We start from the raw sequence: 26327 nt of genomic DNA, 5'->3' as shown, positions 1-26327 counted from the left end.
AGAATGGGTGATTTTAACGCCAATCAACTCTTCTCCTCAGAAGATGCCAAGTTCATCAAATCCTTCATCGGCGAAAACTCCCTCAAATCAGTACACTATGGTGCTACTCACCACAAACAAGACTCTGACACATGGCTCGACCTTTGCTTAATCGATGAGCAGGATCGCCTGCTCTTATACCGGAAGACTGCTTCACCTTTACAAACGGACATGACCTTACTACAGCCACACTAGACAGACAGATGCCACGACAAGTACCCAGAACTTACTCCTATAGAAACTATAAAGGCATCAGTGCCGAAAACCTATTGGCTACCTCAACACATGTGATTGGTCATTGCTCGATACTTAATCACTTGACGCATGCATCAACATCTTTAACACTAACCTAACGAACGCCATCAACCAGCTCACCCCATTACGGACTGTCACACCAGGATCCACACGACACTCGTGGTTCACTGCGGCTATTCGAGACCTCGTATCTGAGCAGGATAGACTCTACAAGAGATTTCGTAGAACACGTTATCCTCGGGACCAATATATTTACACATTAGCAGTAGATAACGTAATATACAGGTCGAGGAAGCCAGACTGAACTACTATCACTCACGACTATCAACCTTGACAGACGTCGGAGAGATCTGGAGAGAGCTCGAGAAACTTGGAATTACCACCTCCAAGGAAGCCATCCCGTCTCGCTTCTCCACAGACGACCTTAACAGACACTAGTGGGATATCTAACGATCCACTTGCCCCCTCTGTCGAGAAACATCTTCAAACACTCGAGAGTTTGGAATATCTCGTTCACTTCAATTTCAATGAGATCACGGAATCGGACGTACTGGCTACGGTTTAGCACTTCACCTCCCAGGTCAGGAGAAGCGATGGCAGTTGTGAATCCCAGTTTAAAAAGTGCGCTACATTTATGTTCGTCCGCGGGCCGGCCTACTTTCAGGGTTACACTGTAAAAAATTTTGTCGTGATATTACTAACCCAGTAGTAAACCAATCCTTCCTACGCCCAACACAGTAAATTTACAACAGTATAAGTAAATTCACAACGGAATATAGTAATTTTACTATTTTGCGCGCTGTAATTTTACAACGGCGTAGTATTTTCACACTGAACGCGAGAATCTGACCCCTGTAAAATGACTACGCTAACAATAGTAAACTAATCCGACCTACGCTGGACAGAGCAATTTTACTACAAGAATATTTAAATTCCTGGATTTTCGTACTTTTACGTAGCTGGAGTAGTAAAATTGCTATACGTGGGGTTGGAACCTCATGTAATTTTACTACATTTTAGTGATTTAAAAAAATCATTTTACAGTGTAGGTTACTATAGGGAGACTTGTTTGGCATTTTATTTCACGCTTTAAACACGCTGTTTTTAGGGCAGGCAATATAACCGGCAAGCCGTGTTCAATGTATTACATACAATATAACGCAACAATTGTATGTGTGTTTATATTATGTATGTACCATGTCTATGTGACTTAACAAACACAGGCTCACAGACAAGAGCATGCCCGTGCGATATACATATATTAACTGGGTTCAAAACGGACCTGACGCCCAAAAAATATTGGCTGATTCTGCATGTGGAAAGGATAAAAAAAGGTATCTATAATTTTTTTTGTAAAACTAATAGTTTTTAAATTAAAAATAACTTAATTGTAACTGTCGAAAAGTTCTACATTTATTTCGATGACCGAAGCACAGACCTGCAAGCAATGGTCATGCGGATAATCCAGAGTGCGTCATTCGAGAAGGGGTGTTCGTGACCGCAGGGTCGGTACGTGGACCATTAAGAGATTCAGGAAACTTGAGAGTTTCCTTCGTAGATTAAAGGGCTTGAGGTCGATTCGAATAAAAGAATGTTTTCGAACGTTACATTATGACAAGCGAGGAAGGTTGATCGGCAGACCAATGATAATTGAAGATCACTTGTTGTTCGGCGAACCAAACATGCGAAAAAGAGGGAGAGGCTTGCGAGAAGTCTATGCGTGCGGTCGAACACATTTGAGTGTTTTTGAATTGTAGTTAATAAAACATCATCATTACAAAACAAAGTTTTCTGGTGAATCATTTTACATTAATATTGAAAAAATCAAGTTTATTTATATTTTTAATTCAAATACTATTAGGTCTAAAAAAACATTGATACCTTTTTTTATCCTTTTCACATGCAGAATCAGCCAGTATTTTTTTATTCACTTATGTCTTTTAACAACAAAGTTCAAATTTTGACCAAATTGCCGAGTGATAGAAAATTTTTGTAAGCTACTCAAAATTCATATTTATTGAATCATATGACTCATAATACATTAAAAAGTTATGAGTTTACTATATTTAATAATATAATATCCAATTATTCAAGGCCGGATAATTTCGAGTAACTCGAAAACTCCGATCTACTCGAGTTTTTCGAGTAACTCGGAAAACTCGAGTAGATCGAAAAATTCGAGTAGCTCGATAAGTTCGGGTACTCAATTTTTTTTGAGTACTCGACTTGAACTCGAAAAAAAACTCGACTTGACCCGACTCGAGTTTTTCGGGTACTCGCACACCCCTAATGGCGTCCCACAGGTTGTCATTTCCAAGGTCATGCAAGTGCTCGCTCCCTTAATATGTCGTATCTTCAACCTGTCCTCGAGCGAGTCATGCTTCCCCTAGGACTGGAAGAAGTCGCTGGTACGCGCACTCAACAAAGTCAGTTCTCCAAAATCTCTCACTGATTACCGTCCAATCTCACTCTTATGTTTCTTATCCAAGCCGCTGAAGTGGCTGGTACACAGGCAGCTTTCTTATTACCTAGAAACTAGGCTCTTTCTTGACGACCTATAGACAGGTTTTCGTACCGGTCATAGCACACAGTCTGGCTTAATAAAGCTGACTGAAGATGTCAGGCTTGGTATGGACAAAAATAAGTTCACGCTTCTTCTTCTTTTCGACTTCAGCAAGGCATTTGGCACTGTGTGTCACGTCAAGCTCCTCAGAAAGCTAACCTCTTTTGGCTTTTTTAAGCAGGTCATCCGCTGGCTTGCCCCCTATCTGACAGGAAGACAAGTAGCCGGCATCGGTAATAACAACCAAATCTTTTTATTCTTACCGCTTAAGACGGGAGTCCCTCAAGAATCAATACTTGGTCCTTTACTCTTTGCGTGGTACATCAATGACGTAAGTCTTTGACTGAACACGGATGCAGCACATCTTATCTATGCGGATGACCTGCAAATATACAGTCAATGCCACCTTGAGGAGCTCGATTCCTGTTCCGTCAGGATGAGCGCTAACGCCGAGAGGATAAAGCATATACACGTAAAGTGTATATATCCCTACTATATCAATGCTCTACCTACAATAGCTATAACACCTTCATCAACAAAAGGGAAGCCCAGGTCGATTTCGAATCCTTGGTGCGCAGCCTGGGGATTGTGCTTGACTCTAAACTAACATGGAAAGAACACTTAAAACAAATGTGTAAGCGTGCTCACTCTCTAATGTATAGGCTATACTTTTTTAGGAAAAGCACTAACCTTAGGCTGCGCAAACATCTTGTTTAGGCCCTACTGTTTCTTATCATAGATTACTGTTCACTGGTTTACTTCAAATTGACACAAAATTTGACACTAAACTACTAAGACTGGTGAATACAGATATACGTTACATCTATGGTCTAAGAAGGGATGAGTACATCACACCTTACAGAAGTAAATTGCAATAGCTTACCACCGCTAGATCTAGGAAGTACTTTGCGGCCTGCTTTTTAAGAAAGCTGTTTAATACTGCCAAACTATCGTACTCAAATGCCTACTTTGACTTCCACATCGCACTCCGTCCTGTGAGGGGTGAAGCGATACCACTATATCTATCCCCCTTCTCGGCAGAGACGCTGAGGAATTCATTCCACATAAGCGCTGCATACCAGTGAAACTCATTGCCCTCACAACTACGCGACACCATACCTATCAATCATTTCAAAGGCGAGGCTAAAAACTACTTTTTTAACCTCGAAAATACATAGTCACCATTATAACAAAATCATTCACTCATTTCTCACACGTCAGCATCCTCCACCACAATAGCATACACACACACACATTCACTCACATCTGCAAGCACACGTACACACAAACCTTTATAAATAAAACTGTAAATTTATATCTACACACTAATATATCGTACAGCACATTGTACAGCAAATAATAAAAAATCTTATCTAATCTAATCTTTCTCTCTCTCTCTCTCTCTCTCTCTCTCTCTCTCTCTCTCTCTCTCTCTCTCACGTGAGTAAACAACATTCCTTCTGCCTAGCTTGTATTTCATAGAACTCTTACTGCCGCACGCTGCCTTTGGGCCTATATTTTTGTAGATAGTTACACGCGTCTTTTTGCAACCTTCGACGTGATATATTAATCACTGGAGGCTGCAATTCTCTCAAAGCTATTTTCTCTTTGGCTTTTCACTTTGCTGCACGGCGTCTCTCTCTCCTAAAAGTGATCCACGTAGCGCCACCTGTTGAATTGACGGTACACCAACAACATCTTCATCATCAATTTCAGGTCAGTCAATTCTCATCTTCTCGGTTAACACTCCATCTGGCTTCAAGAGTACCAAGTCTCTAGCTCTGTCGGTAACTAACCGTTCACTACTATCATCCAACGTTTTCTACGTTATCGACTGCTAGTAAGTTGTCGACACAAAGACAACCAACTTTGAAAATGAGTGGAAATGGTGAGAAAACTGTGGAACCGCTCGTCATGTGTGCTCGCTGCGAGAAAACATGAAGAGTGAAAATGAGGACATGCGAGTTGTGCGACCGGCGGTTCCACATTATATGTGTATCCTTCAGTTCTATAATGGTGAGGAATATTGCCACACTCGCCTGTGCTACCTGTGCTGATAAATACTCCACCAGCACACCTAAAACCGCGCAGGCAAGGGAGAAGGCAGCAGCAGCAGAGGCAACAACATCTGCTATGGGCACGCCTAGTATTGTTGTACCCAAGAAGAATAAGTCGGCACCCGCATCGCTCGCTGGCACCAGAACCCAATCACCTGCGCGGATCTCTGCAGCACAGGCGACGTCTATCGAGACGTCCCTTAAGGACATCTTCGTGGCGCTGGAGGATATTCGGAAAGTCCAGAACGAGGCTATTTAGACACAAAACACCGTGTCTGAAAGGGCTCTCGGATTGAAAAAGAGGCTTAGCCCACTGGAAAAACGCCTCAAAGCCCTTGTCGGCTTGCCTGCGCTCAAGACTCGACTGAACAACGTCGAGTCTTCCATCGCTGAGCTGCAGGCACAATATCAAGAGCTGTCCTCAAGGAGCCCCGCAGCATAATAACAGCATTGCTCCTGCCGTGGAGGAAATGAACGGTCTTCGCAGCGAGCTGGCTGAGGTTAAGAGGAGGCAGGAGCGTTATTTGAACAATGTGGTGGTAATCTCTGGCCTGGCTTGCTCACAGGAAACTTCGCTGCAACTCCTGGCTTTCATTGTCCCAGCTGCACTGAATTCCACGGTCCTAAAGAGTGGATGTGGCATTCGTCAGGACCACAGGAAGACTTGACGCAACAACTATCAACGCGCAAGGTGACAGCAGATTCCCACCTTTAGCTGTCACTCTCTCATCCAGTGCACTGGTCCGATCGTGGCCAAGGCCAGGAAACGCAAGCTTCACACTAGTGAACTGGATGTTGCCCTACTACAGGAGGCAAGAGCTCTCTGCCCAGATCATCAGGGGCTCGTTAACATCAATGGGCTGTTTCCTTCAGACATCCTCAAGCTGTGTATTAAGGCTAGGCTAGAGGCGAAGAGAAGAAGGGGATGCCGTACCTTCGTGTAAGACGGGATGATCTACATCCGTTTTGGCGAAGACAACGAATGGGCCACTATCATTTCTACTGATGCTGAACTAGAAGCTTTTATTGCCCGGACGTCGCCAATAGCCAACACAAACATCACACACTAAAACACACACATATCATCCGACCAAAACCACCATCTAACTTATCTAATGCATCTACATCTGCTTCTTAAGCGTTTCTGTCTGAGAGTCTGAGCGTCTGTCATTTCAATGTGAACTCTCTTACGGGTCACATTGAGATGATCAGGCTCTTCTTCTCTACTCGTTCCCCCTTTCATGTAATAGCTGTGACTGAGACTTGGCTGAGTGATAAGATAGCATTCATCCCTTTACTGGATGACTATATACTGTACAGACGGGAAAGAAACAGAAACGGTGAAGGCGTTGCCCTCTACATACATAAATCACTGACAGTTAGCGTTATTTCGTCATTCGACGGTGAATGGTAGGGCAAGCTAGGCAAGCCTGAATACCTTCTCTGTGAGATCTCTGCCAAGGGAGTATCGCCCATCTTCGTGAAGGTTGTGCATCGTCCACCTCGTGCTCCGTTCTTCCAAGGCTCTAACTTTATAGACCAGCTAACAACCCACATGCATAACTATTCCACGAAGGTTATAATGGGTGACTTTATCTCAGACCAACTCTCCTCATCTAAAGATGCCAATTTCATCAGGGCCTTCATTGATGAAAAGCCTCTTTTGTCAGCTCCCTATGGTGCCACTCACCACAAACAGGGTTCTGATACCTGGCTCTAATTGATGTGCAGGATCACTTACAGATTCCACGTTACGTACCTATTACCTACTCTTACAGCTTTAAAGGAATTAGCGTCGAGAAGCTAAGGGACTTTCTTAGCGCATGTGACTGGTCATCCCTCACTTCCTCATTTCTCGACGAATGCATATCTACGCTTAACGCTAACCTTGCGAACGCCATTAATTATCTCGCCCCATTGCGGACTGTGACACCAAGACGGAAGCGTCACCCGTGGTTCACCACGGTTCTTCTTGGCCTCGTATCTGAGCGGGATAGACTTTACAAGCGTTTCAAACACTCTAGGCTCCATTCAGATCCCCGCATATATAGACTAGCTAGAGACGATGCTCACAGACAGGTCGAGGAAGCTAGGCTGAATTACCATTATTCACGCCTGACTGATATTGCCGAGATGTAGAGAAAATTGGATAAACTTGGAATTTCCACCTTCAAAGCCCCTTCACCATCTCGCTTCACCACAGACGAACTCAACAAGCATTTCAGCTCGATCTCCAACGATCCGTTTGCTCCTGCTGTTAAGGATTATCTTCTCACCCTGGGAAGTCTAGACTTCCTGGTACATTTAAGCACTACAACGGAATTGGATGTGTTGGCTGCAGTATCGCACTTCGACACTCAGGCTAGGGGGAGCGACGGCATCCCACAAGTCGTTATTTCAAAAGCATTACCGGTTCTTGCTCCCTTACTTAGTCAAATCTTGAACCTGTCCCTGAGCGAGCCGTGCTTCTTCTCTGCCTGGAAATTGTCGCTTGTTAGCGCACTCAACAAAGTCAGTTCACCAACCGACCTGACTGACTATTGTCTGATTTTACTTATCTGCTATCTCTCCAAGGCTCTGGAGTGGCTAGTGCACAGGCAAGTATCGGAGTACCTTGAATTAAGGCTCTTACTAGACAATATTCAAACAGGCTTTCGTACCGGCCACAGCACTTAGTCCGGCCTAATTAAACTGATGATGCCAGGGTCAGGATAAACAAAAAGAAAGTAACACTATTCTTTCTTTTTCATTTCAGCAAGGCGTTTGACACTGTATATCACGTCAGGCTCCTGAGAAAGCTATCCACTTTCGACTTCTCAAAGCAGGTCATCCGCTGGTTTGACTCCTATCTCACTGGGGGAGAGCAGGCCGTCGTTGGTAACAATAGCGAACGTTTCTCTCCTCGGCTTCTTAATATCGGTGTCCCGCAGAGTACTGTTTTGGTTTGTTTTCAACGACATCGGTTTCTGCGTAGATTCCGACGTCTTCTATCTTATCTATGCGGATGATTTGCATATCTACAGCCAATGCCGCCCTGAGAAGCTGGATTCTTTATCTAACACGATGAGTGCTAACGCCGAGAGGATAGTGGGCTGAACCGACTAAAACTCAACGTTAGTAAAACTAAAGCAATTGTCCTGGGCTCTCCCTACTGTATAAACGCTCTACCTTTAGTAGCTAACACCTTTATTAATATTGGGGTTCCTAGTTCAATTTTGAATCTTTTGTACGTAATCTGGGATTGGTGCTTGATTCTAGTAGAACTCACGTAGAAGGAGCATGTCACACAATTGTGAAAGCGTGCTCACTCACTAATGTATAGGCTCTACTTTTTCAGAAAGAGTACCTTATACTGTATCTTAGACTGCTCAAGCACCTACTGCAAGCGCTCCTCTTTCCAATTATTGATTACTGCTCTCTTGTATACTGTGACCTGATTTATGAACTTGGCTTAAAGCTACAAAGGCTCGTGAATATCGTACAGGCGGGAGTTGCAATAGCTAACCACCGCCGGACGCAGGAAGTATTTTACTGCTTGTTTTCTTCGTAAAATGTTTAATTCAGCCGTACCATCATACGTATTAGCTGACTTTGACTTCCGCGTGACACTTCGACCTGTAAGGGGGGAGGTGACACCTCTGGATAGACCTGCCTTCGCGACGGAGACGCTGAGGAACTCGTTTCATATCAGCGCCTCATACTTGTGGAACAGCCTACCATCACACATCCGAAACACGATATCTATCGCCAACTTTAAAAACTTGCTAAGAAACATTTTTTCGAACTTGAAAACATGTAAACATCTTGTACACTCTCTCGAATATACATACACACACACACTTACTCATTCTCGCTCAATCCATTATTTCACCTTTACACACTCTCACTCTACACTATCTCTAACAGAGACAACCTCAACTTTTTATTTAATTTCTAATTTACTCATTATTTGCTTTAACATATTGTACAACATAATGTACGCAAATAAAACATAATCTTATCTAATCTAATCTAATCTTACTCATTCTTTTCACTCGAGGCTCCTGGTGGACGTTATTGCTTCCGTTGGCGCCTCCCGGGCTCCTCCTGGACCTGGTGGCAGCTGACTGCTTCGGCTCTCCCACGCCGATACTGCTGGTCGCCGTAGTCTTTTCGATGGTAATGGTGGACTGGTTGGCTTCTTTCTTCAGCAAATCAGGATGGTCGCTGGCTTGTTCGGGTGTTGAAACTTTCTAGTGCCAACACGCTGCATCTGAAACATACGGGCATTCTCGCACACTCGGGAGACTACCAATCTCCTATAATCGTCGACCTGAGGTCGACGAGCAAAGAAGAATACGGTAACTTTCAACTTGCACGTCGACTTGTCTGTTGACAGACGGAAGAGAACTGGCGAATTTCGCGCTCGTTCTTGCGCTAACTCCCTCCTCGAGCCCGTCGGACCCGTGCTTCTTGCTGGCGCTCGATTGACTCACAGTCCGAACAGATAATGCATCGGCGTTGGCTGATTGACTTGCAACATGCGGAGCACAAATCAGCGCGCGCGCCGACAATTCTTGCTCTCGCGCCAACTTTAACGGTTAGCTAACCCGTTCATCGAACTACAGGACAGGCCAGCACCAACAACAACAAGCCGTCTCACTTGTTTCTTTTGCGCAACTCGAGGCTTTGCCGCATCGATCGAGATTCCTTGTATCGACGCGGCTGCGACGTTTGCAACTTCGCCAAATATAAAAATTTTAGATACTAACTTTATGTTGCATTTTATTGTTATGCTATAAAATAATACTTTGTTATTTTGCTTTTTTTCAGACTCGATCAGACATACCTATGAAGTTGTTGGTAACCCAATGAAGTTTATACAAATTCTTCAAATTTTGGAAATCATGCATCTAGTTTTTGATTACACTAGGGGTAATCCTCTTATTACTACTCTGCAAGTCGGAGGTCGTGCATTTATATTATTTTTTATGATTGAAGCTGAACCAAGAATGCAAACAAAACCAGTCGTTTTTTACATTTTTTTAGTATGGTCGGTAGTTGAAGTAATCAGATATCCTTATTATATGACAAACCTCTTAAACGTAAAGATATCTGCTTTAACTTGGCTTAGATACACTATTTGGATGCCATTATATCCATTAGGGTTTGTATTTGAAGGAATAATAGTGCTGCGTAATATTCCTTATTTTGAGGAAACTGAAAAGTTCACTATCGATTTACCAAATTCATGGAACTTTGCTTTTTATTTTCCTACTTTTCTGCGAATTTATTTATTAATGCTATGTTTCCCAGGCATGTTTGCAATGATGACGCATATGAACAGTGCACGCTACAAAAAACTTGGTAAAATAAAAATAAAAAAATAAATGTTTTAAAATTATATTTTGTGCATTTCTTATTATATATCATTCACCTTTAAAAAATCTTTAAAAAACTTACATTTTAAATGCAGGCAATATGGTTAATAACAAATATTTTAACTATAAAAAAATTAGTGATTAAATTTTTTCCTTCAATATTTTCAAATAGGGCAAAAATGTAGCAGCTTAATCAGGGTTGCAGCAGATCGCACCGAAGCCGAAGTTTAAATGCAAAAAATAATATTTAATGTGTGCAGCGAAGTATTCGTTTTCCAGCTCAGTTGTCATAGCAACCTAAAACATTCTAACAAAAAAGGAAGAAAAATTGAAAATTACCTTCACAGAGTGTCTCTATGGATCACCATAGCCCGGAAAAACCTTATTCCTTCCCCGTTACATGCTTTTTTAGGCACTCGCCCCGTATAAAGAGTTTCGAAGAAACGTCTTATACCCAGGGCAAACGCCTATTGGATTTGACCAAAAATGTGTTTTTTTTTTCAATTCTTTCTGAGCCATTTTTTACAAAAAGGTTTTTTTAAAAGGTTTTACATAAAAGTATTCTGGCTATTTTGTAGAAAATTAAATTCTGAACAAATTCACAGTATTTAAAAATTCTAAATACCCAATTGAAAAAAGTCTTACTACTAGCGAAGCCTCATTCTCCAATAATTGACTTTCCGTGCGCGCACATGACCTGATGTTCATAAGAAGTGAGTTTATATTACACAACATACTTGCTTAAAACAACTTCTTTTAGTCAAATTTACTATGTATATTAAATAAACTATATTCTACATGATCACCATGTATGTGCATCTTTTTAGACATACTTTTGTAGACCAATAAAGGTATAAACTGACATTTCTTTACTATATCCATACTAAATTCTTGAAAAACTAAACTTTTCACACTTGCTTCTATGAAATAATTGTACAATGACTATATATGTTCAATATACTATATTATAAGCCATCACTGAGCATATGTATCTGTATATACGTATATTTGATATTTTATCCCTCTGCATAACCTTAAATCTTAAGAAAATATGAATATTGGTTCGTCTCTATCGGTCCCGAGGCAGGTTGTGTGGTGAGAAAGGAGAGAAAGAACTTTAAGACATTTTCTCTTTTTTTCTCAACGTTTCGACCGACAATGTCGCCCTCATCAGAAGACTAATGTGAAAAAATTTTATTAAAAAACTTGTATAACAATATATGTACAGTGTGAAGAATAGAACTTACAATTATGGAGAAGATCGGTACAAAGTTTTGTCGAGAAGCCGCTTCCCCGCCGCGCTTCGGAGGGAACGTAGGTGAACAGTGTTTCTCTCTCAGCTGTTCGATTCTAATTCGCGCGAGTCGAGATTTTCGTCGTGTTTATATACCGCGGAGCAGTGAGAAGAGAGTCGAGCGGCCGTGTTGACAATTTCTTCCGCTATTGACGTCAGAGCCTGGCTTATGTTTGTTTTGTTTCAGCTGGTGTATAAGGTGTGTGTATACTATATTTAAATTTTGAGTGTCTTCCTTCTTATTAATACCGTTTTCTTGTAGTTGTATGTGTAGCATTTCGGAAACTAGTCTTTTATTTAAATTGATCTCTGTCTTCAATGTGGTAGTTTTCAAAAGTGTGATTCAGATTAAATCTCTTTGTTAGGAATTGACGAGTTTGTTCGTCATCTTTTTTGGTGTATAAGAAAAATTTTATATTGAATGATCGCCCATTAGCCCATGAATAAAGAGCTTTAACATCTAGAATTGCTTTATTTTTTGCAGCTTGTAAGCTCGCTCTTGTAGCTTCTCTTTTTACTATCGCTCCAACTCCATCGCAACTACCTTTTCCGTGTGCTGATGCAAAACAGTGCCATTCAGCATCAACGCCAAAATCCCTCTTATGACTCATTAAACTACTCATTTGATAACGATTTTTAAAATGCTGTTTAGCACCATCAGTAGCATATATTACCTTTTTTACTGTGGGACAAACCTTGCGAATTTCTGGTATAAGCTTTTGCTGCATTATGTATACTGCAGTGGCATCATGAGTAGTACAGTCGGACATAGATACTGTACTGAAATGCTTTAGCTTGCCTTCAGATTTATAATAAACAACAGCAGGAAAAATCGTACTTTGATCATTATTAAAATGAAATGCCTGTGCAGCATCTTGGGCTGTAAAAGCATAGTTCTCAGCAAAATCCAATTGAGCAAGATCCTCTTCATCTGAAAGACTATTTTTCTTCCCAGAAATAAACTTTGATTGTTCCTTAGCGATGAAGTGATGAGGTATCAACTTTTCTAGGCTAGAACATAAAGTTTCAATAAATTCTTGCGATGTTAGGCATTGTTTTATCAAAGTGTATCTATCGGTTAATTGCCACGTGCTGAAGATGACTTGATCAATAGTGTGCTCATCCATAATGTTCTCAACGTAATTAGAAAACTTTTGAATGTCCGGACAAAATTTGCATTCATTCAAATAACAACTTGGTTTGGGATCCTCACATAGAACGAAATTCAAACAATCTTTATAATTCTTCAGAATATTGTTTGAGATTTTTTCTATACTTACTGCGTCAATCATCGCCTTGAAATTTTTGTGTATCGTACATACACATACACTGTGTGTACCAGAGGATCCTGCAAAGACACAACATTTTGGTCTCAATTCCGCAAACTTGGTAAGCCCAATCGGATGTTCAGGAAACTGTTCTTTAAATTGATTATGAAGGTTCTTAATATCAGTAAGTAATAATCTTTTCTGCACTTTTATTTTTTCACCATATAAATAAATACTGACGGTATCTTTTTTATTTAGCATAATTCTGCTGTTAAGATCATTTTCGTAAAAATCTTCAACTTACTGAGTAGTTTCTGCAGGTAATGTTTTTCCATGTTTTGCAACAGGAGAAGCCAAAACTCTATCTGATTCTTTTAACTGTTTTGCTTTACGAGCCATTCTGTGAGACACACCAAATTGGTTCATAATTTTACGTATTGCCCAGTGTTCGGGCAAAATAGTAAGAATACTGACACGTAATGGATCGTTCTCCGGCAGGGATTGGAATTTGTTTTTAAGTCCAGTTAAAATATCTGTAAGATCATCTTGCATAGGTGCATCCGTGTTTGAAACCAAAGATGAGTCAGTCTCTGATTCAAAATCAACACTCATACTGACGTTTGGAGATGACAAATCATGTAGTTTGTAAAAGGATTTTCTACATGTATCACAAATCAGTGAAGATGTTGGATAATCAGGATAGACATCTTGAAATTCTTTGGAGATCTTCCTAAGAGATTTGCTGTGTCCTGTATTAATATCAAATGGATTAACGCATCTATCGATACGATATTTTTTCGCAGGAGAAGACATTGTTGTAGGATATGAGAAAGCACAACCAAAACAAAAAAAAAATGTTAGAAATAACAAAATTACGGCTAGTACAGTTGAAGAAGGAGTTGCCGATAAAGTAAGACTTACTCAACAACTTCCTTAAAAAGGATGTTGAAGAAGAAGTCGCCAATGTATCTATTAATGTACCTATTAACCATCCTAAAAAGGACTGTTGGAGAAAAAGTCGCCTATGAATAAAGCCGCTGATGGACTTGCTCACCAACTATCCTGAAAAAGACTGTTGGAGAAACAGTCGCCGATGAAGAAAGCATTCCTTGAAGAAAATATTCCTTTCTATCGGTTGCTAAACGTGGGAAGGGGTTGGGGGTGTAGGTAAAAAAGAGGGATGAAATAAATCACTTGAAAGCAATAAATTCCTTTGCCACAAAACAGTTTTATTTGCTGAAGTCTTTGCACAAGTTGTCATTGGACACGAGCCGTGTACTTGCAGCATTAGGCTGTTAGAAGAGGGGCGAGGTACAGCGCTGGACCCGGCCTCCTTATGATAAGCGCTGCAGCGTGCGTGGCGTGTTTGGCGGGTTGCGCGTTAGCAGGGGCTTTTCGAAATATCCGCCAGTTTATATTGGCCATATTGAATTTTGAAATTTCGAGGTTAAAATAAGATTCAGCGGCCCCTTAAACTCCCATACCGATACTTTAAACTGATTTAAAATGGTTCATTGCGGTAAAATAGTTTTGGTGGTTGTATAATGTCCGACATTTTGGATCGGCCATTTTGGATTTTAAAATTTCGAGGTTAAAATAAGATTCAGTGACCCTGAAAACCCCCATATCGATACTTTAAACTGATCAAAAATCATTTGTTGCGGTAAAATGGGTTTGGTGGAGGTATAATGTCCACCATTTTGATTCCGCCATTTTTGATTTTGGAATTCCGTCAGCATTGTCAATAATATGTCCTATCATGAGTTGTACATGCTTTTTGGTGGGATATTTCACAAATTAGAACATTTTTACTATTGTTTTTGTTGAATGTGCTATGAAAACGTGGGTTTCAGGCTCCATATTTTATGCGCCACGTTGGATTTTTGAAAAGGCCAGAACTTTTTCAAAAGCCCTTGACCAGATGATTATTTTGAGACCTCAAACGTCTTGTTAGGTTAACCCAAATTTTGGGTGCACTGATGGTCCGGTTGACGTGAAACGTCCTATATATACGCATACTTTTACTAATTTTTACAAATAAAATATACTATTTTCTACACTACGCCTAGCCTAAATTAAAAAAAAACCTTATATTACATGTCATACTTGCTTAAATCAACTTTTTTCACTCGAACTCACTGTATATATTAAATATACTGTATTCTACACTACGCCTAGCATAAATTTAAAACAAAACCTTATATTACATGTCATACTTGCTTGAATCAACTTCTTTCACTTAAACTCTACACCATGCCTAGACTAAATTTTTAGAATGTCTTTACCCTACTTCCTTTTACCATTTTTCTGACTGAACTTTCTCTTTCTTTTGTCTTCGTGAATCTTGTAATCCTGTTACTTTCTTATCATTACTTTTCTTTAAAAGCACACGTGTTATCACAATATTTTATTGCACAGCCCGTATCCTGTAAGCCTGTGAACGGTAGAGGCTTGTCTTTGTCAACCACTACTTTGTCATGTCGTACACAAAATTTGTGCTGCCCTGCTATGGCTGACAGCAGCAAGTCACTTATATTGCTTTTATATTGCTTTTATATGTATATTGGGAGTTTAAAGTTGCAATGCGATACTAGCGGCAGCTTCGGGAATGAGGAACATGGTGTCGACAAAGTCTCCGTTTTACATTGGTGGTATTTGGGAGTTCAGTATTTTCAGTTTTTGAATAACAATTATTGTAAATTGTATGTGAACCCATTAAATTAACTTGTAGAATTGACTATTATCTAGGGCGAAATGTATTTTTGTACTGAATACAGAAAACTTACTAAACAAAGAGTCTGCTGCACTAATTCGTTCCTCAAGGACTGTAATTCCAAAATGCAAAAACTCTGTCATTGAGTTTTTACTCAGTACTCAGCAAAGGAACGATATTTACCACAAATTGACTTTAAAAAATGTATTTTGAGTATCTGAGCAAGAGTACGAACAGTCCATTTTCCAACTACCACTTCTACGTCATTTTTATCGTTTTCATTATAGTAACAATATACCTGTGACCAGATAAGGCTTAGATTTCAAAGAACTTGTTTGTAAAACTAATGAATTTAGCTCAATTTTTTCTGGAGATTTTACGGGGCACCAAACATGTTAATCATGCCAGAATTTATAACGTTCGGGGCTTCTATCATGTTTCTTGACGACGGTGTAGCCTCACTCTATTCACACGGAGTGTGTAAGGACACTCACAAGATTTTTTATCGTGTAAAAGTTTATATTTCTATATTTTTTAATGAAGCTCCATAAGAGCCCTGTGTATTTCGGAGACTTTCTGGCCGCCATCTTTGTTAACCTTCAAGCGCGCGAACTGAGCGTGCAAACCAAGTTTAAACTTCCAATATTTAAAATTTGTATGTTACTTAAAATCTTGAATCGTTGAATTTTTTATCATGCTCTTGCGTTTACTAAACACTTACATATGTGTAGTTGTGTATAACATACATACACAACTACCGCATATGAACACAAAGTCTAAAACAATAAATCTATAATCTTGCTTGCTCTGAACGTAACACTATGCCTCATAATTATAAAAATGTAAATCATTAACTCAATGATATATGGTTACTGCATCACAGAATCGACTTTTTAAACAAATATTGAACAAGATACTTTTACTAAATTGTAATTTGTGCATTGTATACATTAATTAAATTGCTACTAGATTATACATAGCAGATTTAACAATCATAAATAAAAATCATTATTGCATCGAAATAATAATAATAATTAAAATTAAAATAAGAACAATATTTTAATCATAATTTTAACGGTGAACAAATTTTTATGCAATTTTTGACTATAATGAAATATCAATGACATTATACTTTGCAATAAAATGCAACAAAATCATTTATATACAGGATAAATAATAATTTTAATAAATTAAAAATAATATACTTTACAAGTCAAGTGGCTGATAGAAAAATTAATTTGCTACAAACATTATAAACATCGAAGAATCTGCAAAAATAAAATAAATTCCACAAAGTAAATGCTTAATAGAAAAAGTTTTAAACAATATTTTTTGTTTCTAATTTATAATAAATCACTTATCTAATAATTCCATTAACTTACTTTATTGAAGGCAGGATACGCACACATGAAACACTTGTGCAATTCAACAAATTATATACATACACGCACATATATCACGAATAATTAGAGAAAAATAATAACTATCAAACAATATTATTATGCATCAACAGTATATGTAATATAATTTACAATTTAAAATTGAAAAGTCAAAACAAACTAAAATCTAAAATAAGTACTAACTAAATATGGAGTGTAAACTTCAATATTAAAATTGGACGAACGATTCGTCTCATAAACTACATAAATATAACTATAGAATAACACTATTAGTAATCCAAGTGTTAGGTGGAAACTTGAAGAGTTTCCCCTTTTTATGCGAGTTTGCCTATCTGACACGCTCTACAGGTGTCCAGGGTGGAATCTGGTCTGGATTCGTATCCCTGCCTGCAAATGTCCTTTCTTTGCTTTTGGTAGTGGTCCAAATTAAGACATATGAATCTTACCTTGCGATTTTTTTGCTTGAACGACTCACTGAATAGAAAACTCGTCCTTCTAGACCTTTCCTCCGTTTGATATTTTGGGATTTTAGGAATGAGTGACTTGGGTGAAATATATATGTTGAACAAAGTGTATGGTCCAATTCTATGTATATTTCCCTTTTAAACAAACTCTACAATTTTACAGGAAATTCTCACTTGAAATCTAAATAATGAACACTATTGTCTCTGAGTAATTGATTTGGATCTGTGAATTAGAATCTGAATGAAACTCTGTAGGTCCGCCAGCTTCTGCGCCCGATCACGGAGTGTGAGAGCAGCGAGGTTCGAGAGCGCTCGGAAGAGGTTCCGGACCTCCCACGCTGTCGCCAGCTTACTTCCCCTTAGCCGCGTTACAGTGTCGGCGTTTGTTACACTCATTAGGCCTTACGGGACCTGGCAACTAGTTGCGCGCCGAAACTGCAACGTAGCTCCGCACGTGCGCCTCTAGCCGTTGGCGGGGAAGTTGTTTAGGTCAGCGAGATTCTTAGCCTCTTGATACTTTTGTGGCCTTGAGTCTCGCTGTACCTTTATACGTGTAGAACTTTCTCGATCTCACATTTAAAATTATTATTTCAAATGTGAATCCAGAAAGTTGTCACGTAACATCCTCCCCCCCCCCCTTGAGAACGCTTCTCGTCCCCGAGAAACAACTGACGCCGTTATCTTTGGGTACGTGGTCCTGTAAGTGGAAAGGGTAAAAAAACTTGTGTTCGATGTGGTTGGGTGAAAGAGAAAAAGAAATTTTGTCAGAATGATTCGATTTATTCGGAGAGGTAAAGGGCTTTAATTTACTTTTTATTGTTATTGCAAATTTTTTTTATTATTATTATTTATTCTGGTCTCCATTCAATTGTGCTGTTTCTCTTCCCTTTTAGGTAATATCGTTAATGTCTTGTGAGTTATCGCTCAAATCTATGTGTTTTATCATGTGTTGATGCTTTCGCTCATGGTTCTTTAATGCGTCTAGCCTATAATTGTTTTGTTTAACATACACACCTAGTGTGTTTAGTTGATGGGATTTTGACTAGAGAAACGCCATTCACGAGACTTCTATGGGTTTTAAATGTTTTGCTTTTATGTTCGGATGGGTGGCTGTAGGGATTTTCGAATCATTCTGTTCCCTTATTATTATTTATGGATATTGGACGTGCGTTTTAACTAATATTCCACTTAATTTTTGTTGCTGTGGTCCGTGGTCCTACATTAGGTGCCTTACATGCTAAATTGTTAGTACTTTTTGATCTCCTGCGCTAAATAATTGGCTTATGTCTAAATACTTCATTTTGTTAGTGTACAATTTTATGTTTTATGTTCTATTTATATGGATACATAAGGGTCGCAATTAAAACTTGGTGTAATGTAAGCGTATAAAAATATATTATTTATTTCTTTGGGTCCCCCTAGTTTTTTGGTGCCATGTACAAAGAGAATATAATAGAAAAATTTTATAAAGAGAGAAAAGGAGAAGGAAAAAAAATTGTATTGCGATAATAAAGACTCATTTTGTCTTCTTCCTCCTCGTTGATTTGTTCGTCATTTTCCTTTAGCCATAGTATCTGTTCTTGACCGCTGACTGGATTAGGGTTTTGTTCCATTGTTGCTCCTAGTAGATTTATTTCGTCATGTCCTTGTGGTCGCTCTTCTAGGTCTATTTCTTCTATTATGATTATATCAGGTGATGTCGACTGGTCCCTGCTTATTTGGTCGTCTTCTGTGGACATATTTTCTTCTTTTGGATTTTCTTGGACCCCTGTACAGTGTTCTTTGTGAGCGTCCATGTGTTGGTACTGTATGTACTTGCCACACTCTTTGTGATTTTTTAATACTTCTCCATTTTGTATCTTACATACGAACTTGTGGTCCTCTTTATTCCTGTAATCGCTCATTTTACCGCAGACGCTGTGTCTTTTCCTGTATTGTCTCTCGTCCTTTTTGAGGTGCCGTGGTGGTGCCCATCTTTGTCTAAATTTTTCACTGCAATGATCTATTGCTTTCTTGGCATCCTCTTTGTCAAAGTACTGTACGAAGGCTAGATACTTCCTGAGTGGTGTGTTGGGTTCTTACTTCTTGTGCAGCACGAAATTTATGTGGTCTAGTGGACCAAATACAGCGAATATCCTTCCAAAGACCTCAGAGTTCATGCCCAAAGGTACCTGGGCACAGAATCTTAGCCCTGCTGTGTCATCCAGTGGTCCGGTTATTACTTCTGGGATTGGTATAGGCTTTTCGCTTGGCAATTTTTGCGGTCGTACTGATAACGGTGGTGTTGATGGCGTCGCGAATAACGGTGGTCGAAATGCTGGTGGTAACAGTGATAATAGTGGAAGGACCAGTGGTATGTCTATTCCTGCTGCTGGTGTTGTTGGTGTAGGGATGTCTGGTATCAATGCCTCTATTTTTTTTTTTTTTTTTTATTAGTGCTGTTGCATATTCCACTGCCTTCTTGTTGTGTAAAGGGATCTGGTATTTCACTACCAGTCTTGTGCGGCCTTGTTGGTCCGTATAAACTCTCTCTCTACTTCACATGGTCCAAATTGCTGTTTGCTGTTATTTCTTTTGGGTTTCCCCTTATGCTTGTTGACATAGTTTTTTCAATTATCTTGTTGACCCTCATTACCTCTCCTGGTTCTTACATGATCGCTGGTTGTCCTTGTTCCTGTTCATTGACAAAATTTGTGTCGTTGTGGTCCAAGTAATAATCTAGGGCGGTAGCACCTAAGCCCTGTCTGTATTCGTTTGATACAGCTTTCACTGGGTCCGTTCTACCTTGTAGATTTTTGCCTAGGCCTTTGCCTGCTATATAGCCCATTTTTTCCATTATACTTTGTGATTTTGACTTCGTGTATGCTTTAATCGCCTTGTTTTTATCCTCTTCTTTTGCATATTCGACGTTTGCTACATACATATGTGGTGTCGCCGTTGGTATGAAGGTGATCACGCATGGTCCATATGTTATGAACCCGTTCATGGCGTCTTCTCGTTGTCCTTTGAATTTTATGAGGACTTTGGAATCTCCCATGTCCGTCATATCTAAGATCTTCATTTTGTTTTGGACCATTTCCCTGTGACAAAAAGAAAAATGATAGATAAAAAGATATCATTGTATGATGTGATATAGCATATTTGGTTATGCAATGTTTATTTTTTTTAGGGGTTATAAATTTCGTTTGTTTATCATTGTGGGGTTTTATGTGGTCTATTGCTTTGGTTCAAAAGATGTTGATTTCTTCTTTTTTTTATTTATTTATTTTGATTTAGTTAGTTGCTTTTGGATATTTGGTTGTAGGGGTTGGGAGGTGTGGGTAAGGTTTTGTAGTGCAAGTACAATAATTTGTGTTTATGAAAGATATCAGTCCTGCAGAAGTGCTGGTCATCATTTATCTTTTCTTTTGCGTGTGTGGGATATTGAGGGCACTTTATCTAACGAGTGGGAGATTTTGTTTGTGGGTAAATTGAAGAGTATGCTTATAAAACACAATACATTAAAAAGACGTTGTAGATGAGGTCGTTAGCAGCAAGAAAAAAAATGTGCCTAATTCTCCCAAAAAGAATTCTCTCGTCAAATCAGAAGTGCATGTATTTTGGGCAAGTGATTTATTTGTGGGTTCTGACCTAAAGACGGTGCTGACCCACATGCTATTGCTGCGCATGGTTTAACTGGATACAACAATAACTTGTATCTTAATGTGTGAGTCGAGGAGAAGGAAAAGAGATATGCTACGTCCACGTATGTGGTGACAGAACATTTTATGTTTTAGTGGGTTATGTGAGTTAGGTTTCAGCTTTTCAAACCTTTGTTGATAGGATTAACGGGGACATTTCAGTTAATATGGCCATTTGTGACTCACATATTGTCATCATTAATGTTCCCCTTTTTATTGTGTTTGTTTAATGCTTGTATTGTGTTTGTGTGTATGTATGATTAGGTTGTTAGTTATGCTCGTGGTAAAGGAAAACTATTTTTTTTGATTGATTATAATGGGGTTTTGCTTTATTTTTTTCCTTAGATTTTTCATCTACATCCATCTTTTCTAAGACATGTTTAGGAGTGTTTTTATTTTCAACGCGAGTTATGAAGTAAGAATTGGTTGGGTCTATTTCAAGAATTAAACGCTTCTCCTGATTTATGCTGGTGTTGGTATCTTTGGTAACTCTGGTAGTTCTGGTAACTCTGGCCCTGCGATGTTGCTTAATGGTGGTACTTCTTGTTGAATTACTTCCACCTTAGCCTCCTTTCTGATTTTGGTTAGCATGGGGACATGTTGAGGTGTTGCTGTTGCGGTTTTCGGAATAGGTTGAGTTCTTAAAGTTGCTGTTCCGGCTGAGGAAGATGCCATAGGGTTCTGGCAATTGGTCCATTTGACTTGTTTCTTACAAGTTTGGTCATGTAATTCATACAGGCTCACATCGATATCTCTCTTGCAGTACGAGTGGAATTTTGCATCTATTCCATTTTCGCTCTGGTTCTTCTTTCTAGGTTCGGCAAATGTTGCTTTGTACGTTGGGTCACTATTCTTTCTTTCTGCGTCGGATTCCTCAAAATATTGAACGTAACCGTATGACAAACGTCCCTTTTTGTCTCGTATGGTCTCATAATATACCATCTTTCCAAACTCCGCAAAGTGCTGGAAAAAGGCCTCATCCTTTTCTTTATCGATGCCTTGCCAGGGTAAAATGCAAAATAACCTATCTCTACTCATTTCTCTTGCTTGTTGCGTGTTGTTCACGACTCGTACTTCGCGTTGAACCGAAGAATTTCTTTTTGCTGGAGTAGGAATGTTTTCATTGGGTAGCGACCTTCTTATCGGTATTGCTACTGTTCTAGCCAGTCTTCTGAACTTGTTTTCTCTTATGAGTATGGTCTTTAAATCATTTGCTCGTATAGACTCCATTACTGTATCGTAAGTTATAGTAATCTTTTTGCTTCCGGGGTCTGTTCTGTGTTTTTCGGTAAAAATACACCGTGGTTTCCCAACTTGTTCAAATTCTCGCACAACGGTCCAGACTGGCACCTGCATATCGCAGAATATTGATACGCTTGTAGCTGCCGTGGTCATCTTGCTACTTTCTGTAAATATAGATTTTTTTTTGTATTAGGGGATGTACTGTTAAAGCTTGGTCCGTATACAGGGGTGTGTTAATAATCGCATTCCGCTTCATTTTTAAATTGGGTTTCTATTATGAATGATTTGGATTTACTTAATTTATTGCATTTCGTTTTAGAAGTACTAGTGGTCTCTGTTAGGTTTGTTTCGATTATGGGGTTATCGCAATTGGGTTCGTTAGTTTGAGGTATTTCATATGTTTGTTTATTTAATTTTGGGCAGGGTATCATAATTCCGCATTTCATTCCCATTATTAATGTTATGGTGCCTGCTATCATAACCAGTTGGAATGTTAGACCGCTATACAGGAGGGTGTTTGATTTATATTCGCGTCTTTTATGTTCTTTTAATTCACTTAATTTTTCTATCAATTGTTTTAAAGGTTTGGCTTGGTTAAAGTCAGATTTAGGTCCAATTATCTCAATGCTTTAGGGTGCATCGTGACCAGGATTCTGGTCTTTTTCGTTGAGAATGGGGTACATGTCATGTATCTTTAGATCAATTTCGGGTTTATACAAATATGTAGTTCGACTGGATTTGGTTTCCTGTCCAAATATCATGCTGTCGGTGGTTCTCCCGACGCACGTTGGTGAGAGTCGTATTATTGCGGCCTTCTCCAATTTTATTTTTGTGTCTCTTTGATTTGTGCACGAAATTCGCATTTGTTCTGGTTTGACAGCTGAATATAACCAGGATTGATCATTTTCTAAATATTTCAATTGGGTTTTTGCACTGGTTCCATATCTTACGTCACAGGTTTTTAGTATTTCTGTGTTGGGGTTTAATAGCATCGCTACTTCGCAGTCCTTTGATGTAGGTGTGCTCTCAAATGGACCAAGTATTGGACAAATGAGGGCATAGTGTGTCTTTGTGCATTTAATTGTGGGTTCCACATCAAACTTAACGTATCTTTCTTGATTGGAATTTATGGCTATATATTTATGCGATGGTTTCACGAAGACTATTTCTGTTGTTTGGTTTTCAACATTTTGTGGCACTGCCACCGGATGTAGTCTGTAAATTTGATATGGTTCTCTGTCCACAAGTGGTACATGTATTACGTCAATGGTCCTTCCGTCTTGGTAAATCGCGTCAATTTCTGATATTTTGATTATTTCTTCTATTCTTAAATGCTCTGTGGGTATAGCAAAGTCCAGGTTTTCGCTCGTTCTCTTTACGTCCGTCATAATTTGATGTAGCATGCTTGTTGTTATAAGTTCCGGGTGGATCTTTCGTTCTTTCAGATATCTGAGTACTTTCAAAACCTTCTCGTTGCTTTTTATTAAGTGGTTCAGTGTTGATTCTAGGCGTCTCACGTATACTGTTATTTGTACTAGATATTTTAGTTCATCGTCTTCTTTTAACATTTTGTTTATTGTTTTGGTCATGCTTGCTTCGAATCCTTGGAGCACTTTCTAGTGATTTTTGGTTATGTTATATAGTTCTTCAAATGGCGCTGAGACCATATGCGCATTTTGGTCCATTATCTGCACGATTTTCGTTTGGTCCTGAAATAATGTGTCTATGTTCTTGTTGATATTGTCTACGTCGTCAGTGGTGATTAGACCGAATAAGCTTTTGCTTACTGAGCCTATTATTCCTAGGGGTGCTATTCTTTTCACTCGAATGCTTCTGGGGTTTCTCACTGCTGGATACGATTGGTGTGTCATTGTTTTGATGGTTTCATTTATTTGCTTTTGTACCTCTTTCAAAGTTTGGTCTTCTTACTTTATAAGATCTAGTCCTAATGCATGTTTGCATTTTGTCTCTTCGATTCGCGTCAAACAGCTGTTGTAGACGGCCTTGTATGACTCCAATGGTGCATGAATTCATCCACCTCGATGTAGATTTGAATTTTCGAATCAGCTCTCCTTGTTCTCGTCCACTCTCTCAAAGTAGAAGCCAGGATTCGGGTCCAATGGGTCCATTTGATATAGGGATTGACTTTGGGCCGTTATTATTATATTTAAAATTATAAGCAAAAGTTTGTTTAATTTATTCATCCTGCAAATTTTGATATGAGCTAATGGGAGTTTATATGAATTTTATGAATGTTTTATTTGAAAATTTATTTATGTTTATATGTTATTAATTAATCAGAATTGGTATCAGAGTCGTCCTCAATATGCTTTCGAATTCTTTTACCATTAGGATATTCTAAAATTACATTTTTCCTACCAATAAATTCAATAATCTTCAAGGGCTTATTTCTATAACCATCAAACGTTCCTGTACGAGGTTCAGTAATAAGTCTGGCATATCCTCCCACTTTTCCCTTAAATTTCCTAACCTTTTTGTCATAAGCTTGTTTCGATTTATGTTTGTTTTCAATTTGTTTTTCCCCCGCTAAGAGTTTCATTTCATTGAGTCGCAATATGAGATTTTTAATGTACGTGTTATAGGTTCTTAACTTCTCATTAGAGGGTATTTTTATGGGGAAATGGGCTATTCTACCATCTTCTTCTCCTGGCAGCTTTCGCACCTTCTGATGTAGTTTAAAATGTCATTCCTCATTCCGGGCCAATAATATCTTTCTCTTATTTTCTGGTACGTTTGGTTTATACCTTTGTGTCCACCTGTTAGACTGTCGTGTAGATTTGCTATGATTTGCTTTCTCTCGTTTTCCCTGGGTAACTGGACTTCCGTAGCAGATCGTTATTTTGATTGTCGAATTGGAGAAAATTCTCATTTCACTAATTAGACCAGGCTCCAAATCATCGGTGAGGTCTCCTCTTCTTGAAATTCTGAAACTTCTTATATCTCTGTTGACCATTATATGTTTGAGGTTCATCAGTGCGTTGTTTAAATCTTCAATTCTTATGGTGTTGAAGTATTTTTCTTTTAACACCACAGAAAACATATTGTATTTCTTGTAGGGTGTGACCAGTATTTGACCAATTTTCGGTTTCTTGTTTTTCAGATTGAATGGTTCTATCGCTCCGATTTCCTTTAATAATTTTGATATTGAGCTGTTGCATTCACAGTCCTTTGATATGAAATGAACTATGTTATCCCTTTTATAGGTCAGGCACTCTCTTACAGTTTTCAAATTATCTTTTATTGGTACACAATCCACGCTCTTTCCAACTGTCGATCCATAATTTGTCCTGAGACTTGTTGTTGTGCCATATCTTTTGTTGACGGGTAACAGTTTTTCCTTGATGGGCCAAGGGAAAGGCATTATTGTTTCGCGCGATTTCGAATACCTAATATTCACTTCTAATTGTTCATTGTCTTCGATTTCTGTTAGGATACCTTTATTCTCCTCTTTCTTGGTGCGTTTGGTACTGTTTGCTATAGGTTGAGAACCCTTTATTTTGGAGGTATCAGATATTCTGCCTTCTCCCGGTATAATTATAACATCACTGCTCAAATCTGATTCATGATCTGAGAGAGAGTCATGATCATTGTCCATTCTCTTTTGCAGTTTTGCTTGTGTACGATCTATTATTTCGATCTGTGTCGAAAGGTATTAGTTCTTTTGGATCCACTTCTATCGTCACGTCTTGTTCACTGGTGTTGATAGCCATTATCTTGCAAGTGTTGTTCACGTTTGTCACTACTCCTTCGCCCACGAAGAGATTTTCGTTCCCCACGTCAATTCTTGGTATATATCCCTCTTCCAGGTTGCTTTTGATTAAGTTGATTTGTATTACTTGTCTGCTCCTCGCTTTTATTGTATGTGTCGCATTCCCTGGAGCTTGTTCTGTCTCTCCGATGATTGTTGGTACGGTTACCTCATTTCCCTTTTCACTTGCAGGTTCTACCTTTAGTATTTCGTTGGCTTGTTT

General features: G+C 39.0%; 3 protein-coding genes across 6 annotated transcripts in view; 2 read left to right on the top strand and 1 right to left on the bottom strand.

Annotated features, from left to right (window-relative positions):
* The window catches only part of LOC100115280 (very-long-chain (3R)-3-hydroxyacyl-CoA dehydratase), an 86058-nt gene extending 75759 nt beyond the window's left edge, over positions 1-10299 (top strand). For both annotated transcript variants that reach the window (XM_032601851.1, XM_032601850.1), the window contains one exon: positions 9727-10299. In XM_032601851.1, the coding sequence (XP_032457742.1) occupies positions 9727-10283 (557 nt within the window). In that variant the 3' untranslated portion in view covers positions 10284-10299. The remainder of the gene's footprint in view (positions 1-9726) is intronic.
* The window catches only part of LOC103317573 (gonadotropin-releasing hormone receptor), a 449011-nt gene that overhangs the window by 75216 nt on the left and 347468 nt on the right, over positions 1-26327 (top strand). The gene's annotated exons all lie outside the window — the stretch shown is intronic.
* On the bottom strand, positions 22965-23924 carry LOC103317678. The gene has a single exon (XM_008216274.2). It carries the CDS (start codon positions 23922-23924, stop codon positions 22965-22967), a length of 960 nt encoding a protein of 319 aa, XP_008214496.2.

The sequence above is a fragment of the Nasonia vitripennis genome, assembly GCF_009193385.2.
Source record: "Nasonia vitripennis strain AsymCx chromosome 3 unlocalized genomic scaffold, Nvit_psr_1.1 chr3_random0009, whole genome shotgun sequence".
Taxonomy (NCBI): domain Eukaryota; kingdom Metazoa; phylum Arthropoda; class Insecta; order Hymenoptera; family Pteromalidae; genus Nasonia; species Nasonia vitripennis.
This window is presented reverse-complemented; position numbering and strand designations above follow the sequence as displayed.